At 40.3% G+C, this 19,435-nt stretch overlaps 1 protein-coding gene across 1 annotated transcript in view; it reads left to right on the top strand.

Annotated features, from left to right (window-relative positions):
* Positions 1–19,435, top strand: part of LIN9 (lin-9 DREAM MuvB core complex component) — a 39,235-nt gene that overhangs the window by 1,071 nt on the left and 18,729 nt on the right. The window contains exons 2-6 of the mRNA XM_041474132.1: positions 9,309–9,341; positions 10,359–10,453; positions 12,927–13,031; positions 14,897–15,030; positions 19,049–19,174. Of these exons, the coding sequence (XP_041330066.1) occupies positions 9,309–9,341; positions 10,359–10,453; positions 12,927–13,031; positions 14,897–15,030; positions 19,049–19,174 (493 nt within the window). The remainder of the gene's footprint in view (positions 1–9,308; positions 9,342–10,358; positions 10,454–12,926; positions 13,032–14,896; positions 15,031–19,048; positions 19,175–19,435) is intronic.

Below are 19,435 nucleotides of genomic sequence, written 5' to 3'. Positions count from 1 at the left end.
GCGGCGGGCGGGGAGCTCCGTCCCGAGGGTGCGACCCCCACTGCCCTCGGGGGTGCCGGGGCTGGGCCCCCCGCCCCGCCCGGGCGGCACCTGCCGGGCGGGAGGGGCGGGAAGCGGGAGCCGGGCGGGGCGCAGTGACAGCCCGCCCTGCCCGCGGGGGTCGGGGCAGTGCGGGGGAAGGAGCGTCCTGTCCCGGGGAAGGGGTGAGCTGCCCGGCGCTCCGGACCCGGCTGTCGTCCGTGGGGGCAAGAAGGGCTTGTGTGTTCGTAGCCTGTGCCGTGCACGGTGCGAGCAGCTCCGCAGGGCTGGGGGTCAGGGCGAGCACACGCTGTGTGAGGGGGGCACTGATGAATGCGCAGGGAAGAGCTCAGAGCCCTCGTGTTGTGTGTCAGCAGCAGAAACCTGGCTGTACAGGAAAATAGCATGTAAACATGTGTTTTCATGCATACAGGTCTGTATATCTGCACCTTGAGTGCTGTGTCCAGTTCTGTGCCCCTCACTGCTAGAAAGATACTGAGGTGCTGGAGAGAGTCCAGAGAAGGGGAGTGGAGCTAGGAAAGGGGCTGGAGCATGAGTCTGATGAGGAGCAGTGAGGGGGCTGCGGGTGTTTAGCCTAGAGGAGAGTCTGGAGTGGCCTTATCACCCTCTCCAGCTCCTGGAAGGAGAGTGTAGCCGGGTGGGGATTGGCCTCTTCTCCCAGGCAGCAAACGAGAGGGCATAATCTCAAGCTTCAGCAGGGGAAGTTTAGATTGAATGTCAGGGGGAATTTCTTCACTGAAAGGGTGAGTGGACATTGGAGTGGACTGCCCAGGGAGGTGGTGGAGTCACTGTCCCTGGAGGTGTTTAAGGAAAGACTGGATGTGCCAGTTAGTGCTGTGGTCTAGTTGACATGATGGTGTTTGGTTAAAAGCTGGACTCCAAGGTCTCAGAGGTCTTTTTTAACCTCCTTGATTCTGTGATCTCCATAGGGTTTGTGTGGATGTTGTTTTCAAAGAGCACAAGGATTTGATAAAAACTTAGAGTAGCTAAAAAACATACATGTATTGCTGTATATGTAGATTTATGCACAAAGTACTTGAGCGTTGCAGAAGAGGAAATTATTCAATGTAAAATGTGTCCAGATGCCATCTTGCTATGTCCTCTTACAAACTGTGAACTCCTGCCAAGCTAAAACTAGGGCATTTACTAGTTTCAATAGATGTGCACAGAGCAGGGCAGACATCTTTTGGTGGCACTGTTTTGTTCAGCACCACACAAGTTCATCAAGATACCAACTCTTTCCATATCCAAAGACTCTCAGAGAGAGGTGACTCAGAGTGGAAATCTTGCTTCTGTGTGAGTCTTTGTTACAGCTCCAACAACTGTCAGGAGAAAAATTGGTTAATGTGCCCACGTGGCTGGTGTCATTGTGTTAACTGAACAGATTTATGGAGGATCATTATAAATTATGGATGGAGCTGACATTCTCAACTTGGTGCAGCTCAGTCATGGATGCTGTGCTGCATTTAGAGACTGATTAATACAAGTCATGGACCAACTGATACGACTGTAATTAATAATTAGCTGTGGTTTATTGCTTATTAAATGAACTTTCCCTGTTCACTAGAATGGACAATGTTTAAGTTACTGTTCTTCCATTTGCCTTGCCCATTTTCCTGGGAAAGCTGTGTGTTTCAAGAAGTTAATGTGAAGTATGAAAAACAACTTTTTCTTCTCTGTCACTTTTATATTGCCTGCAGTGACATCGGGAAGGTTTGACAGGTCTGTCACTTCACCTGTAGCAGGTACAGTAGCAGAGTGTGTGACTCAGTTTCCCTTAGGATGGGGCTCTGCTGGCCACTCTTGCCAGCAGTGTCAGTGTTACAGTCTCTGCTTGGCAGGTGAAGCAGACACCGTGTGGTTGTTTGTAAAGGCAGTAAACTTCTGCTCTGCTGACCTTGACCTTAAGGTTTGTGTTTACCTAAGTTTGGTGCAAGTTAGGGGTGTTTTCCATCAGACAGCAAGCTTCATGTTTTCTGTAGCATTGCTGAACTGCTGGAACTGTGAAAGTTTCAAGGAGTGGCTGCCTTGTGCTTCCATTCCTATTCTATCCAGTTTTGGTGATCTGGATGTTTTCAAGTTACACTAGTTACTGCCACACATAGTTCTTTCATTTCCAGTCCTGTACTTGAAATGAAGATGTAAACTTAGTCCTGGCTAATTTAGCACTGACTTCATGCAGCTCTCAGTCTGCAGCTTAATATATAAAGGACAATAGCAGTAAGCATTGCAAAATTGGGTTTGGAATATTCTTACGGTATAAAAAGAAGTTCCAAAAAAAGTCAGAATAGTTCATTACTAAGAGACTTGGAGATTTGTCCATCACCCCTGTGAATTTTCTCCAACATAGTTTATAGTAAAGTAGTAGACCACAACTGAGCTTTCACATAAAAATAATTACAGGTAAACACAGCATACTTGATGACAAGAAAACTGACTTTTTGCTGTATGGTAAGAACCACACAGTTTTACTTTCAGATTGGAAGTCTGATGAAGTGGAATTTGCCCCAGAGTATTCTGATAGCACCGACTTGCCCTCTGGCAGGTTCTGTAATGCAGCTGGGCCATGACTGTTCTTAACCCAGGAGTGAGATGAATGTAATGCACACAGTTGTCTCATGATATGTACTTGTTTTATCTGCTAAAGTTACTGTTCTGTCCATATAAAACAGTGAGGCTTCATACTGACAGCCTGAAATGGTGTGTAAGTTTACATGCATTTCTTGTAGTTTGAGGCCTTTCCTGTGCTGCCAGGGGAGGGCCATGCAGTAATTTGGGATGCAGGTGAAGAAAGAACAAATCTGTGGCAAATCCTCTAGCTGAAAAAGTCCAGAATATTAAAGGTGCCAATTGCAGAAATACTTCAAATACTAATAACTTGATTTATATTTTGAAGACAAAAAAATTGTTTCTGCAGGCTGTTGGGCCGGTGCCCAATGAGTGACTAATTTTAGTCAATGCCTTTTTTTCCTTCTTCTTATCTCCTGGTAACTTTGCAGTGGAGGTAAATGGTGGGCAGCCTTGGTGCTGCAGACCAGATGGCTTTTTCTCTGTCTCAAAAGAGGGAATCAGTGGATTGTATTGGAGCATACATAATGCTGCCCTGTCTCCTGCTACTGGTAATAAGCAATCTGATTTGTGGGCTGTGTGGTTCTAAAGCTTGTGCAGTGAAGCTGAGGGGAGGCTCTGATGTGAAATGAACTTTCTGCTGAGGCGAGGCTCAGCTAAAACAAGCAGCACGTGCAGATGTGACTAAAGATTGTCCTGGTCCCGCTGGAGGCAGAGCTCTGCCGAGAGCAGCACAGCAAAGCCACCTCTTGGTGCATCCCTTGGCACAAGCTGGCGTGAGGGAGGAGGGTGCTGGGACCTGCTCTGTAAGAGGGAGAGGGAGGTGCCATTTCTGACAGGAAGGTGCTGATCAGGGATCAGGGGCACGGGGCTGCTGCCAGCACCGGAGTGCAGCGTTCCTGTGCTGCACACTCCAGCCAGCAGCAGGAGAATCAGAGAAAGGCAGACTCCAGGGGTGATGGGTGTCAGGGTTCAGCTTTTACAGTACAAATGAAGTCGGTGTTTTGCCGAGTATCATGTATTGGTAGGCATGGTTGGTACTGTTCATAAAGGCTTGTGTTTTAGGACTGGAAGAAGGGAAGCAGGATAAGGATCTTACTGGATGGGTTTTTATCACATGGTGGGAGGCTGCAGCATAAGGGCAGCACTTCAAGCAGAAATTGTTGTCTTTACCCCCAGCACGACCTTTTGCTGTGGTTCACGGGTCCTCTGCTCTGCTGCTTTCCTAGACACCTCTGGCACTTCCATTTTTCAGCCCCAAGAGCCCAGCACTGCTGTGGCCTGGATGTTTGAGACCAAAAAAATCAGCAGAACTCTGCGAGACTGCAGTATTTGGGAGAAGGCTCAAGGTTAGCTTTGTGGCTGCTATGCAGTACTCACAACTAATAGTTTTTGGGATTATTTGTGCTGCCTACCTTTAAAATTGTATGTTACCATGGTATCAGTGTATTGTCCATTATGAGAACACAATTTCAAGAAGAGGGCTTTATTATTGTGGTTATTGTCTACAGAAGTCCTATAGAAGGGTTCACATGGCTGGAAAACCTACTTCCATCCAGGAGTTAAAGTAGGATTTGGAAATATACATATGTCAATTTATTAGTGGGCTCTTAACATGAGGAAAATATTGACTCATCTTGAAGTGAAAAGTTAGTGTTTATTTATTTATTTATTTACCTCTTCAGTGAGCCCTAAGTTTGGAGGAAGCTTTATAAAGTCCCCAAAGCCACTTTTCTCTCTTCTGTGTGTTTTTTACTTTCAGTTTTCCTGAATAAGCTTTCCTTGCAGTGGCCAGTTGTTTGAGGTGCTTCCTCTGCTAAAACAACTTGTGCCGTGCTTGTGTAGATGAATGATCTCTTGGAGGATTAATGACTCAGTCTATAATAAAGGCTCATGTTTTTCTCTTCTTCTCCAGGAGTTTCTTCTGTCACACCATTTTTAGTGCTGGCAATGCAGATTAATTACATAGGTTTTTGAGGTAGTCATGCAACCAGTGTTAAAATAACTGCTCACCTGTGCAAATTTAGACAAAATAGTCTAACAATCTGGAGAGGAAAGCCTTTACAAAATGTAATTGCTGATCTGGATCCTAGAATTTTCCATATTGATTTAGATATGCCCCTTTGTGCTCATACATTAGTGAAATCAGCAGCTGTAGAACATCCCTGTGGTTACTTGTAACATTTATTTTCAAAATTATCGTCTGTTATAAATTTATTATTAAATTGAAAACACTTTTACAAACCTAACATGCTTGTGTGTGTTCCTGTTTGGATTTTCAAATCAGCAGTTGAGAAGCCACATTTAAACTGCTTTACTCCATCTTAGTACTGAGGACGTTCATCAAGGCATTCACAGCCGCCCATATTGAATAGTGGTCAAACTCCTCCTCTTTTGTTCAGTAGCAGTGTTTTCAGGTGAGGGCAGGCAGTAGTAGGTGCTTGCTTTTAAACTTAAACCTCTCTTTTATTTTTGAAAAGGGTAAAAGCTTTTGCACTTTTCTCCCACTCCTCAAAGCCTATTTCCACATCAGAAATACTTCTCAGAGAGTTCATACAGCCTCTGGAGCAAATAGAGGAGGTTTTTAAGCTCTCTTTATTGCAGTGCTCTGTGTGTCCTCCCTCCCTGTGAGCAGGAGCCTGGGGCTGGAGGCAGGATTGCTGGGGACTGTGTGCTCAGAGGGAGCAGCAGTTCAGGACTGGAGGAGCTGTCCATGCCATGGCCGCCGCTGCAGCCAGCCACACGTGAAACATCAGGGCCTTTGTCATGCCAGGCTTGGCAGACCTGGCATGGTTTTAACCTTGGTGGCTTTTTATCAAGTTGATTTCATCTGGACTTGCTGAAAATCATTTCTTGTGAGTGTCACAAAACACATAAATACACTTATTCCTGACTCTTAGTTACTGATGAGCTTCCTGTTGTGATACTATTTAATACCTCATAATCTAGAACAGGGTTATTTTTATTGCACATCTGTGGTGCACATATTTTACAGAATCATTGGTGGTTTTTTTCAGAGCCAGGAAAGGCCATTATAATCATCTTAGATTCTTCATTAAATATGCTGGGTGTACTTGTGTTTCAAATTTCTTTGCATCACATTCAAGCTTCCTTTTTAGCTACAGTTCTCTCTTTAAAAATGTATTGAACTTGGTTTAAGATTTTGAGTTACAGGGAGCTCAACATGCCTTTTCTTGTTATAGTTACCTAAAATCTCTTAAACTTTGTATTAATTGCTAATCTAAATTACCCAATGTAATCTTTCACAAAATAGGTCTAGTTATGCCTTTCCATTAAAAAAAAAAAAAAGGCTGCAGAGCTATTTATCCATCTGAATTATCTTTCATTGTAGATACTTGTGATCAGTGCAGATCTTGACCTTCTTTGGGAACAAGATTGGAGTGTCTTAACTTTCTCACAATAATACGTGTCTTTAGATCTTGAAATTTGTCTCCTAGATCTCTGCTGAATCTTTTTCTAATTTTACAGACTTAGTCAAGTGTGAACACTGTGTTCAGGTAATTAATTACCAACAGCATATGCAAAGCACTGCTCGGTAGGATAGTAAGACAAAGCTAAGGTAATTTACAGTTTGCTCTGGAGCCATGTGCCAGTGCCACTGCTGTGCTGAGCTGCCTGTGCTTCCTCCCTAGGTTAAGGGTATTTTTACTCTCAGTATTGAGAAAGTCTCCTTTGAGATCCTCTGAACCTGGAGGGGCTGGAAGTAGATTTTAGTTGTAATAACCTGTATGATTCACAGGCCTTATTTCTTGCTTTCCACCCATTTGTTTTTGGAGTGTTTCTGGAAATGAAGTCTGTGTCAATGTCATAATAGATATTTACATTCAAGTGTGTGTGTGTATTCTACTTTAATCTCTGTTTATCATTAAAATGCAGTTTAAAAAGACTGCCTGTGATTATATATTTGTTATTCAGAACAGGAGTATACAAGATTACTGGCATTTAGTGTGAGGCTAGTATATTATAAATCTAATAATTACTGTAAATGAAGTTTTGTATAGTTTGAATAAACTTAATCTATCCTACATCACTTGGCAATTTTTTTAGTTCTTGAAATGCTTCTATCTGTATTAAGTGTTGGTTGGTTTTTATTGTGACACGATATTGCTATAGATCATCATCCTAATTTCTGGTTTTGTGGCCCTGGTAGTATTGACAGTACTGCCCAATTAAAAGGAAAAAGTGGGGAGCTGTACCATATTCCTTGGAGTTGGTGTTGTTGCAGGTAGCCCTAAAATCAATATAGAAAAACTTGACAAGAAAAGCCATGTTCTGTCATGTTGTTTACTTTGAGGTAAAATGAAGCTTATGGACATCTCCATTGTCATTTTAGTATCCTACATGTATTCTAAAGCTTTAAGCTGTAGAAGTGTTGATGTTCATTTTCTGTACTTTGTTACAGTAAAATAGTGTAGTTTAACTTTTGAACTTCCATAGATCAGGAGTATTTGATTTGGACGCTTGTATTCCTAAATAAAGATGTCCTGGATACATTAATTACAGGTCAAGTGAAAACAAATGAGCAGCCCTCTTCTAACATGCACTTATGGAAGATTAACTATCCCATGTGGAAAACTCCTTGGGCAACTAATGCTGTTTTGGAGTGCTAATCTTGTAAAGCCAGGAAGTAGCACAGTAACCTTCTGCTGGCCCATCATCATCCTCACAGGTGAAGCATCCCATGGTTAGCAAAGCATCTCAGGCACTTCAGCTGTGAGATTGACACCACCCTAGATAAAGCTTTGCTGCCTCTTGCTGAGTGTTTCTGTTCCATTGTTAACAGTGTCCATACTCACCCTGGACTGGATTGATTGAACTTGATTCATATCAACAAGATAGTGAGAAAAAAGAAAATGCTTGTGTGTTCAGGTGAAGTGCCTGAGCTCTCTCAGAATGGTGATCTGCTCTGCAAAGGCAGCATCTCCTCCATTTGACAACCCTGATGACCCTGCTCCTGTGTCCCCATCCCCAGTGTTGTGTTCTTAAGCTGTGTGTACTTACCCCTGCACACATTTCCCACCATCCCTTATGTAAATTTGGGACACAGTAGTTCTTCACTGTTCTCAATGTTACCTTTCAGAGCTGTTCATTCCTGCTTGATAGCAGACTACCTGTGCATTTATGCAAGCACAGTGTGGTATAGGATTTTTAGCATAAAATGTAAAAACAAAATTGATACCTTGAACATACAGCTTTGTTTCAAAAGCTGAACTCCCTGTGACTCAGATCATCACAGAATCATGTTGCTGTACCAGTCACTGAGAGGGCTCCAACCCAACAAAGGTGACACATCAGAACAGAAATATGCAGGAGGTGTGACAGTACAGCCCAGGTGTGTCACCGTGGTTCTGACATGTAATCCCAGATGTGGTTGCTGTTGTAGATTTGAACAGCTTGGGAGATGCTGGGGTGGAAGCTCTCTAAACCCTCAGTGAGTTCAAGTTAGTTCTGTTTCATATCATAAACTCGTTTTTTAAGCTTTTGGGGAAAAAGAAATAGAAACTTTATTTCCTTTTCCTTTCTTTTTTGTATTGAAATTTTGGTTTTTAACAAATGGCATAATAAGATGGCAGCAAACAAAATGCTATTATGAAAACATAAGGGATTAGGGGGCTTTTTTGCTGTTGCTGCACCTGTATTCTCTGTGACACTCCCTGGAATGTATTCTCTTAGAGGCAAGTATCTCTGGCACTGTGAGGTTAGTGAGGTAAGGAGCTGGATAAATGGCAGCTGCAAGGAATTTCTGGAGCTTTGGAGTTAGAAAGTTCTTAGAGCAGCAGTTTTGAAGAGAAGATGAAGGAGAGAGCAGGGAAAGTGACAGGGAGAAGTAACTGTCACACAGGAACATAACTGGAAAGGTAGAATTGATTTGAGAGAAAAACAGGAATCTGGGAAGGCATTGTCATGCAGAAATATCTTCCCCTGTGCTAATGCAATTGCTTCAGACAGCTCATTCTTAGACATTTGAACATTTCTGAGCATGAAGGCCCACTGTAGTCAGGCCCAGTTTTGTTTTTCCTGGCCCAGGAGCATTGCAGAGGTTCTACAAATGCAGTGGAAGGGGAGCATTGAAATTTTCATGTGTTTATTACACTGAACAGTTTGAGCAAAGTAACAGTCCTGTCTGCATTTGAGATCTGAGTCTGCTGCCTTTCTGAACAAAGAGGTACCACCAGGGGGCAACTAGCTATCTGTCTTATTCTTTTTGAGCATGAACCACTCCTTTCCTGGAAATCTTGGGCACTGAAGAATTTTGAACTGGTATAAATCATTAAAAAAAAAAAAAGAAGAAGTGTTCTTTAGTTTTCTTGTCAGTTGTAAAATGCATTTGCAGCTGCATTAAACAAGCAGCCACATGGGAGAATATAGTTTGGACATAAAGCCTGTTGAGAATTTGCTGTGTTAAACCCAAGTGTTCAACATCTAAAGTTGTTTTGTAGGCATGAAACTAAAGGAAAAAGCCAAAATGTGAATATGCTTTCAGGATTTATTGGTAATAAAATTATAATTCTATGCCTAGTGCCATGGAAGGTGTGCTGGGTTTGCTCATTCAGCTGTGAAAGATTTTTATATTAAATTCCACTTTCTGCCTGAGAATTAATTAAGAATGAGTAGACTCTGTATAGGTTGAAGGGTTTGAAATAGCTTGTGATTTATGTGGACTTTTTGCTATATTGCAGGTTCTTCAGCAAAAGCACTTGTGAGCTTGAAAGGTAAGAAATTAATGTGTTATTTACTTGTACCCAGTCTGACTTCAGGTGTATTTAGTTTCTGTCTTCAGAAAGTTCAAGAAAATCACAGGCTTTTTTGTTGAAATACGGTAGGGTTTATTATAGGTATTTGTAGTTCTATAGAATAATAATCCTTGGCAGTTGAAACTACATGTATTGTGGTGTATTTAGACACTGCTCTTCTGGGTGAAATTCCTGAAATGTGTTTTTTCTTCAAAAGTACTGCCTAGACATCAAGTTTGATGAGAAGATTGGGGTAATCTTTCATCTCTTGAGCAGGAGATACAGGAAGGATTCTTAGTGAGACCTGTATGTGTGACACAATTTACATTAGGAAGGCATTTCACAATTTTATGGTGTTCTCTGTCAGCAAATTGTGGGTTAAATCACAAACCTGCTGCTTATATTTTTTTCTTTGAAGTTATCTTCATGAACATTCATTAAAATTTTGAATACTTCTAATTTGCCCTATAATTAAAGCTTCTTTATGTGTTACAGGGTTTTTGTTACACAAAGAAGGAGGCATGGTCTATTGAATATGTTGTCATTAATGCAGATTTGTTGGAATAAGATTTTATTTACTTGTTAGTGTACACCCACTTAATAATTTTCTAGAACTAAAAGGTGTCTATGTCTTGTAGAGGTTTGCTTTCTCCAGGTTTCAGTTACAGCCACAGTTCAACTGTTGATTTGTGTCAACCTGACACTGGAAGTAACTGATTCCAGCAAAGAAGGTTTCAAGAAACTTAAATGTTGTCATAATTAAAAAACACTTGTTTATGTTCCTCTTTGTAGTGAAAATCTCCTTCATTTTTTTAAATTAATGTTAAGAATTATTTAATAAAAATAGTGAAATCTAAAATCTGTTTGTTACTGAATTCAAAGATGTTGCAAGTAAATATTTTAGTAGTTGATGATGTTTTACTTGGTTTTGGACAGTAGTTACATTAAAACATACATACATATATATATATTCATGATGTACTTTCTTCACAACAGAGGGAAGTTTATCCAGTTCGTGGAATGAAAAATACAATTCTCTGCAGAAAACGCACATTTGGAAAAGCAAGAATGCTGGTTCTGCAGTGGAAATGGTAAGAAGCAGTAAAAAGCTTCAGGATTAGTAAAATACATACAGGGAGTCAAATGTAAGGATCACAAAAAAAGGTTGTAATGTCCAAAGCTGGAACTATATCCTTCACAAGCACTTTGCACAGTTTGCATAAGAGATGAAAACATATTTTAAAACTGAATAATCAAACACATTAAATTTCTGACCTCATTCAAGATAGGTCAAAATCATTTCCTCTCTGTTTTTTTTTTTGAAAAGCAAGTGCTGTGTGAAGTACTTGTACTGTATCTACCACCTTGAGCTCAGGAATCACCAATTCTGATCAACTCTTTTTGTATCTCATGAAATATCTCACTTCTAATTATGGCTGAGAACTGAAGCATAAAGGAAAGGGAGGGAAGATATCATAATGCACTTCCATCATTGTGCCTTCCGAGGAGCAGATTCTAATAAAAGTAAAGGACTGTCAGTGAAATTTGTGTATTCTGAGAACTTTCATAGGAGGCCTTACACTGAAGAACAACCTTGGGGTGGGGATATGAAATGAGCCTGCAGCTTCCAATGGGATGTCTGGTGTTTGGGTTGACCATTTCAGCCTTGTGGTTTTTGCTTCACTGTTTCTTGTCCTGTGATCTTCTCCCTGGTATTTATTTTGGTAGGATTCATACAGATGCATATATACACACATGCTGCTATGTGTTGATGCTAGAGGACATAAGGTCTACAAAATGCAGTTCCAGACAGAGACCAGGACTTTGTGAAGACCCTTAGTTCCTGCAATTCATGTCACAGTTTTCAGCTGCTTCCCAGGAGTGCCCATCATCACACAGAAACAAGCCTTACTGGTGACTTAGAAGATCACGTGTGCTAAAGACCCAAAGTGACTGGCTGTAATACCTGTATAAAAACCTTGTCAGTCTTTAGGTATGGTGGCTGTGAGTGGTAAAAACACAGAGTCAAACTTTGAGTGTAGCTCAGTGTTCTGTAGAAAGCTGGGGGAAAGATCAGAGCATAGTCTGACATGTTGGCAGTGACCCATGTTGCTAAGATGTAATGGAGTAGTTTAGTTTACTGAATGTTGAAAGTTTTGAAGACATGTTTTACTGTTGGTTGAAAAATCTTTCCAAAAATGCCTGACCTGTTTAGCCACTGTGGATGATACCTCTTTGCAACACTTGTTATTTCACTCTGTTATTTCACAGACAGTCCAGAGTGATGAAACACTCTTCTCATTTTAGGTAGTTCTTTGGAGTCGAGTTTGTCAGTTTCTGTTGAGGGTTGTAAACAGTTTGCTTGGTCTGGCTCATGATGATTTGGTTCCCTTGTCAATATACAGTTCCTCTGTCCAGTGGGTGTCTTCCCTGGTTTGTACTGTCTATCAGGAATTAATGTTTTCTTCTGTGTGCTGCTTGTGGTTAGGTGTCTATCACACACAGAACACTCCTGTTACTTAAATACACATTTAGAGTAAGAGAGGCACATTTCCTGGGAAAGCCCCATGTTCAGATGGCATGGGACAGACAGATTTTTAGCTACCACTGATTAATTTAATAGAAAATATCTCTTTTCAAGCAGTTAATCAGTCACAAATGTATTAAATGTCTTTATAAAGTGCAGATGCTTGTAAATGAAGTTTTATTTAACTGTGTTGATTTATTTTGTCTCTGGCTGTTGTGCTGGGCCACAGAACCTTCATGGAAGGAAAAGGAAAAGCTGCTTCCTCTCAATGCTAGCAGCCAGTCACAGGTTGCTCTTTCGTCCTCAGTGAAAGCAGGAGCCTTTTGTCATAGGGTCAGATATTGAGGAATAACTAAATGAGTTTTTTCATGACACATTTGCAATATCATTTCTTGTTTTCAGTCAGCCTTCTAATTCTTTCTGAGCTATAGCAGTACACAAGTAAATTTCACTTAGTATGAATTCTAAATTCTTTTTTCTGAGATTGTCACATATTTTATTCAAGATGTAGTTTCTTCAGGCTCAATCTTCCTAGCATTTTGCTATGCAGATACTTTCAGTGAGTTAAAAAACCAGCAAACACATGTCACTTTATTAGAAAATTCTTGCTAAAATTCTGTGTAGCTGAGAACATACCAAACAAATACAGTGTTTGAATAAAGCTTTTTTTAATCCAAAATTCAAAACAAATTAACAGATGTACTACTTATAACCGAGGCAAGCTAAGATACACAAGTGTTTAGACACCTAACTCTAAAGGAAACAAGTGGGAGTTAGGCTCTAAATACTTCTGTGAAACTGGGCCAGCAGCATAGTAATGGTTATAGTTAGCACTGGAAAAGCCTGGAATCTTGAACTCCTCCTTCTCTCAGTCCTTAGATTTCTGAGTGATGGGAAGCACTGTTTATTGGGTACCATGTGCCTGAAAACCAACAGGTGACAAGACAAGAGGCATTTCATTTCTCTCACTGTGAATTCTCTGCATGAACAGAGAAATCAGGTTTCTTGCTTGTAATTCTTAATTTTGTTCCATACAGCCCTTCAGAAATTCCAAACGGAGTCGACTCTTCAGTGAGGAAGATGACAGACAAATAAACACAAGGTCCCCCAAAAGAAATCAGAAGGTTGCGATGGTTCCACAGGTACCTACGTACATGTATGGAGATATTTTTACCAAAAAGGGGAACAAGCCTATCTGTTCTAGTTGAAAATTTGAATATATTTGCTTTTCAAGTTGCATTTTTGATTTATGAATCTTCTTGTGAGGAAAATTGTTGTTAGAAGTAAGCCACAATTAAAAAGAGATTAATATTTTTCTTTCTTACCACTGGTTTCCTCAGTTTGTTTATGGGAGTACCTGTTCTTTTTGATCTTGAACATGAACACACAGAGCTGGAAAGGATTCCAGACTCACTGCCCATCATGGTCCTGCAAACAATTATCTCCTGTAGTCAGCATAAATTTATTCAGCTTCAGTTTAAAACTGCCTAATTTTTTTCCACTGATTATGTAACTGAGAAGGCTGCTATAGAATTTAATGTATCCCAACAAGTTAGGGACTTGTTCTAAATTTGTAGCCTGACTGTGTTCATGGCCAGCTTTACCTTCTTGATCCTGTTGTGCTAAAACCCTCAGTTCAAAGAGCTTGTTTTTCCATCCTCCACTTGTTCGTCCACTCCTTGATACAGCACAAAAAAGCAGCTGTAATTTGTCAGCCTTTATTTGTTATGATAGAAAGGAGAACATCTCTTAGTCTCAGTGAGTTGGCTCTGTAGTACCTTTGTCATCCACATCACTTCTCTGGGCCATCACCTTATGAGGCTGAATTTACCTCACTGAAAAAGTACTATTTGAATACTGCTCTGATTTGCCTCCTGAGCTGTGCTGTGCAGTGTCTGATGTGAAAAGCTTGGCACTTGCCATTTAGCTGGGTGTGTTCTGCCAGAGATGAGAACCATGACATTTCTCTTCATTACCATGATTTCTTAAGAGTAGAAAGACTTGGTAATGTTCTAAACCCAGCTGTTTTTTGCTTAAATGTCTGATTCAGGAGGTCCAGTGGTTGCCAGATAAATATTTCCTGCAGGGACTGCAGCTGTTGCAGTTCACAGATCTTGCTGTCCCACCAGGTTTTGTTTCCTGGAGTTCCAGTGGGAGAAAGAGGCTTGTATCTAGGGCAGCAGCAGCCAACAAGGTGCCTACCTTATGCTTTGTCCTATTATTGCTGCTACTAAAGTCCAAAATACTTTAAATGTTTGGGGATGGAAAAAAATTGAGGATGGAATAGGGACCTCCGTTAAACCTATAGTCTGAAAAAGCTGTTATTTTTTGCGGAAAAGTTGTTCTTTTTGTCAGCTAAGACAGCCATCCTTGGAACAAAATTGCAGATTTTTTTTTATGGTCTTGTTTAAACATGGGTCTATCTGATATGCAAACTAAGACAGTTGTCTTTTCCATGATTTATCAAATAGCTTTTAAATGTAGTTAAAACTTGATTGCTCGTTTCACTTGCAGTTTTCTAAGCAGACACTCTGCTGAAAGCTTTGCCTGTGTTACATTCCTGTCCTAGCTTCATCCTCAGCTTAAGAAGAGTGAGCAAGAGTAGAAGTTCTAGTGCAAATCAGGCAGGTGCTGTTGCTGGCATCTGAGCTGCAGCACCAGTTATGCTCACCTGAGACAGTCGGTGGGGCCTCAGGGTGTGGAAGTCTATATGTATTTTGGTGCCATGCTGTTATTACCAATAATGTCGTTTTCAGTGCTGGAAAATGTTTCTGTTAGAAGAGCTTTGTATGGAGGTAATGGTATTGATCCTGTTAAAATTTGCTCTCTGTTCTGTTTGATTGCATTGCTGATATAATGCAGTAAGGGTTGTTATAGATCTGCAAGAAAAACATTGCTATGAAACAATATGTGCAGACTTTTATCAGGAAAATCTGCTTTATTTGAATACTGAAAATATTAGATTCTGTTTAACTGTTTGTTTGTTTGTTTGTTTTTTACTACATAGAAGTTTAGTACAACGATGTCTACACCAGAAAAGAAAGTGTCACAGAAGATTGGTTTACGGCTTCGGAACCTGCTCAAACTGCCCAAAGCTCACAAGTGGTGCATATATGAATGGTTCTATTCAAATATAGATAAGTATGTCTGCTTTGTATAATTATCTCTTACTAGCATAGAAACAAATAATTTTCTAAAATTCAGCTGCATAGTTCCATATATTGGTTAGATACTCCAATTTATTCTTAAATTACTAGTTATGGAAAACTATTTTGTGTGGTGGTGGTGGTGGGTGTTTTTCTTTTCTCTAATGAGCAATGTATGTGCTCTTGGTTCTTTGCAACTACCAACTTTAGAAAGGCTTCTATAGAAAGCCTGCCTTCATGGATGTGATTTTCTTTTTATCACCTCTGCCTCTGCCAGACACCAGATTTTATTCATAATGCTTTTAGCATCTGAACATGAAGATATCAGAACACTTAGACTTTTCTGAACAGAGGAGATAGGAAGGACACTGCTTCTTCATAAAGCGCTGCTTTCCTAGAAGGTGTAAATGTTTATATTAAATATTTTTTCCCATCATCCTGGTTTTATTGTGATCACTAACAGAGCTTCAGGCTGTGACTGTTCAACTCTTGTCCAGATATCAGCATCCTGCTTGGATCTCATAATGTATCTCCTGGACTGTTTCTGCAGTTTGTGCCTCAGAGTTTTTGGCACTTGTTCTCTTAATGCCACTATCACAGTGATGTGAACTGTTTAAAATAAACAATTTCTAAAATGTAAAAAACATTATTGATCAATGGAATATTAAAATCTTCACTGTTTGACTAATAGATGCAACACAAGTATTTAATATTCTAAAGAATGGCTTCAGAGTTAAGCATTATTTTCCAGAATGTACAAACAAAATAATTACTGTTTTTCCTTTCTATTTTAATCACAATTGCTGTAGCTTTTTTTCCTTAACTGAGAAGGCAGTCATAGCAACAGAAAAACATTTTGGCATATATTCATCAGAAGTGGAAAAATTTCACGTCCATTTTAGTTAGTTTTAAATTCATCCTCACTAGAATTTAATTCCTTTGAAAGAATTAGTCTTTTCATGCTTCTTCCCCAATTACATGAAAAATAATGAGTAAAACAAACCCCTTATTATTATTTCAAGGAGTAATTTTAATATGTGACATTTTTAATAATGATTTTTGCAACAGACCAAGAACTTTTAGTTTATTCTTAAAGAACTGTCTACGAAACTCTAGCAGGTAATTCTGAAATCCTCTTTGATAGTTATCAAAGATATATAATGGTAAAATACAATGATATATATCAAAGATAAGTTTGATATATATATATGTATGCAGGTGTGGTGGGTTCTCCTTGGCTAGACCAGGTGCTCATCAAAGCTGCTCTATCACTCCTCAGTTGGACACAGGAGAGAAAATGTGACAAAAGGATGAGATAAGCACAGGGAGAGGCCACACCACTTACTGTCATGGGCAAACAGAATCAACTTTGGGAAATTAGTTTAATTTATTGCCAATCAAATCAAAGTAGGATAATAAGAAATCAAATCTTAAAACACCTCCCTTCTTCTTGAACTTTATTCACAGTTCTCTCCTCTCTGTGTCCAATCCCCCATAAGCACAGGGGGACAAGGAATGGGGGTTGTGGTCAGTTCATCACTTGTTGTCTCTCTCTGCTGCTCCTTCCTCCTCCTGGAGGAAGGAATCCTCCCACTCCCATGGGAGCCGGTCCTTTGCAAAGTTCTCCAACCTGAGTCCTTCCTACGGGCTGCAGCTCTTCACAGACTTCTCCAGTGGGGGCCCCTTCCATGAGATGTACTCCTTCAGGAATAGACTGCTCCAGTGTGGGTCCCCCATGGGGTCACAAGTCCTGGCAGAAAACCTACTCCAGTGGGCTCTTCTCCATGGCTCCACAATCCTGCCAGGAGCCTGCCCCAGCAGGGGCTTCCCATGGGTTCACAGCCTCCTTTGGGCATCCACCTGCTCCAGTGTGGGGCCCTCCATGGGCTCAGGGACACAGCTGCTTCACTGTGGTCTGCAGAGGAATCTGTGCTCTGGTGCCTGGAGCACCTCCTTCCCTGACCTTGGCTTGGTGTCTGCAGAGCTGTTTCTCTCAGATACTCCTGCAGCTCTGTCCTGATGCAATTGCACAGAATTTCCCCTTCCTGTCTACATTATTTCGTAGGCACGACCACCACTGCCGATGGGTTCAGCCTTGGCCAGGGGTGGGTCCACCTTGGAATCAACTGGTTTTGGTTCTGTGGGATATGGGAGAAGCTTCCAGCAGCTTCTCAAAGAAGCCACCTCTGAATCCCCCCTCTGCCAAAACCTTTCCTTGCAAATCAAATACAGCTTGTAATGCTCATAAGATATGATCATGTTAACATGCTACTATAGCACTGTTTACTAAGAGACTGCATGTCTTTGGAAGGAAAACTTTGATACATCTTGTTTGGAGTGATATGATTCAGGTTTAATGAGAAGCTTAAAAAAGTTTAAATCGTAGAGCTATCAACTGACAAAATATGGCTCACTGTACAAATCTCAGAATATTTTAATCAAGTTATTGCATCCAAAATTGAAATAATCAAATAAAATACCATGTCTTCTGTAAGGTTTTGAAATACTTTTATTTCTACAACTGTCATCTGTGGTTATTAGATTATTGAAGCTGATTCAGTTGAATTCTCTATATGCTACTGCAGTGGACTGTTTTCTTTAAAGTGCCATTGATTTTGGGCCTCCAGAGACTTCTGAAGTGCTACTGACTACTACAGTGATCACAGGTCCTCAGAAGCAGATGCACTGTAACTCAGTTCCACCATTTTCCAGAGCTTCCAGTCTTGTGGATGTTGTGGATTTAGAGTTTGCCTGCTTAAGGACAAGAGTTAGTAAGAACAATCAAATATAGATTATCTTTCTCAAAAAAAAAAAAAAAAACACCAAAAACAAACAAAACCAAAACACAAGCTAAATAGTTATTCTTTATATAGATACCTTATGTTAGCAATAGTAAATGTGGATAAAATGATACTGTTATATACTCTTCTGTGTCTGTTTCCTGAGCCTCATTGCTCATTCTTTTTGTTTTCCTTTTCACTTTGTGCCGCAGCTGCAGACTCTCCTACTGCAAAACTATTCTCTTCTATTCTTGCCTGGGTTTCCTTATATCTGTGCACCTTTGCTCTCTCCTGCCACCCCAGACACTCAGTTGAAAGCAGTGTTGCTGCCAAGGTCCTCTTTGTTCTGTGCTGGGGTATGTTCCCCTCCAAACCCCAGTGCCCTGCACAGAGTGGAGAAAAGCAGCTTTCTCTAGGATGCAGTTATCCTTTTGTTCTTGCCAGGAGGGATCTATTTCAGTTGCACATAGTCTTTTATGATTAACCTTCTATTAGATGGGCATATCTGTTGCTGCTCCCTTGTCTCCTCAGCCTAAGAAGAATGTGGTACTACAAAGAAAAAAGGCAGTCATAAAACAGAATAGAGATGAGTCATAGCATCAGAGAGAAATTCCTGAGTTGTGCAGGTCTGTTCTCCGAACTGTCACTTCTCTCATACTGATCCTGTGCTTCACCATGGAATCATGGGGTGATACAATGGAAGTCTCACCTGAACAGCTGTAGAGAATGATGAGTTGGTTCCATTTCCTGTATTTTGGAAACTTCTGTTGAGAATCTGAGTTACAATTGAATGAATTGATGAAAAAAAGGTACTGTCTGGCTGTTTCTCAGTACCGTATTGTCCTTCCCTTTACTCTCAATATTTCACTCTCTGGTTTCCTTCAGTGTGTTGCAGTATCCTCATGACACTGAGCTGACTCTGCTGAAGTTTCATTTGGTGGCTTTTTATCCATTATAGAGCAGGATGAATTATGTGTATTTCTCTGTAGAAACTAGAGAAAGGAGCATTTTTAAATGTCAGTGATAGTAAGAGTCAAAGAATAATAGTCCTGGAAACTTCTTGATTTTGTTTTTGGCTGAATTAAAATTCTTCTTTGAATAGGAGTGTCTTGTTCATGTGACTAATTTATATTAATATTTTTTAAATGTGTTTCTGATGATGGATGTTTTTTGGAATCTTGTGACAAAAGTTTACTTAGTGTGGTTAATGTAGAACTAATTATGTTTCAACAGGCCACTATTTGAAGGAGATAATGATTTCTGTATATGCCTGAAAGAATCTTTTCCAACTTTGAAAACCAGAAAATTGACAAGAGTAGAATGGGGGAAAATCAGGCGATTAATGGGAAAACCACGGAGGTAATTTTTTCTTTCTTTTCTTTCAGCTATTACAAGGAGTTTTGATGTTACTGAAATGATTCCTTTTAAAATTTTTTGTATTCAAATAGTAGAACAAAGCCATATCTTTAAAGTAGTAAAACTAATTTTATTGAGGTGTTCTCTGGGCACCACACACCCTATTCCTTAAATGCATATGTCCATGTAGCTTTCATGAGCCTGTGCTTGAAATGTTCTCTTCCCACTCCAGATAACTAAATGTCCAAGCTAGGTTGTGTTAAA

This window comes from Pyrgilauda ruficollis, unplaced genomic scaffold (assembly GCF_017590135.1).
Source record: "Pyrgilauda ruficollis isolate IOZ18807 unplaced genomic scaffold, ASM1759013v1 scaffold31, whole genome shotgun sequence".
In the NCBI taxonomy this organism is placed as follows: domain Eukaryota; kingdom Metazoa; phylum Chordata; class Aves; order Passeriformes; family Passeridae; genus Pyrgilauda; species Pyrgilauda ruficollis.
Note: the sequence above shows the minus strand (reverse complement) of the source record. Positions and strands in the feature narration are given on the sequence as shown.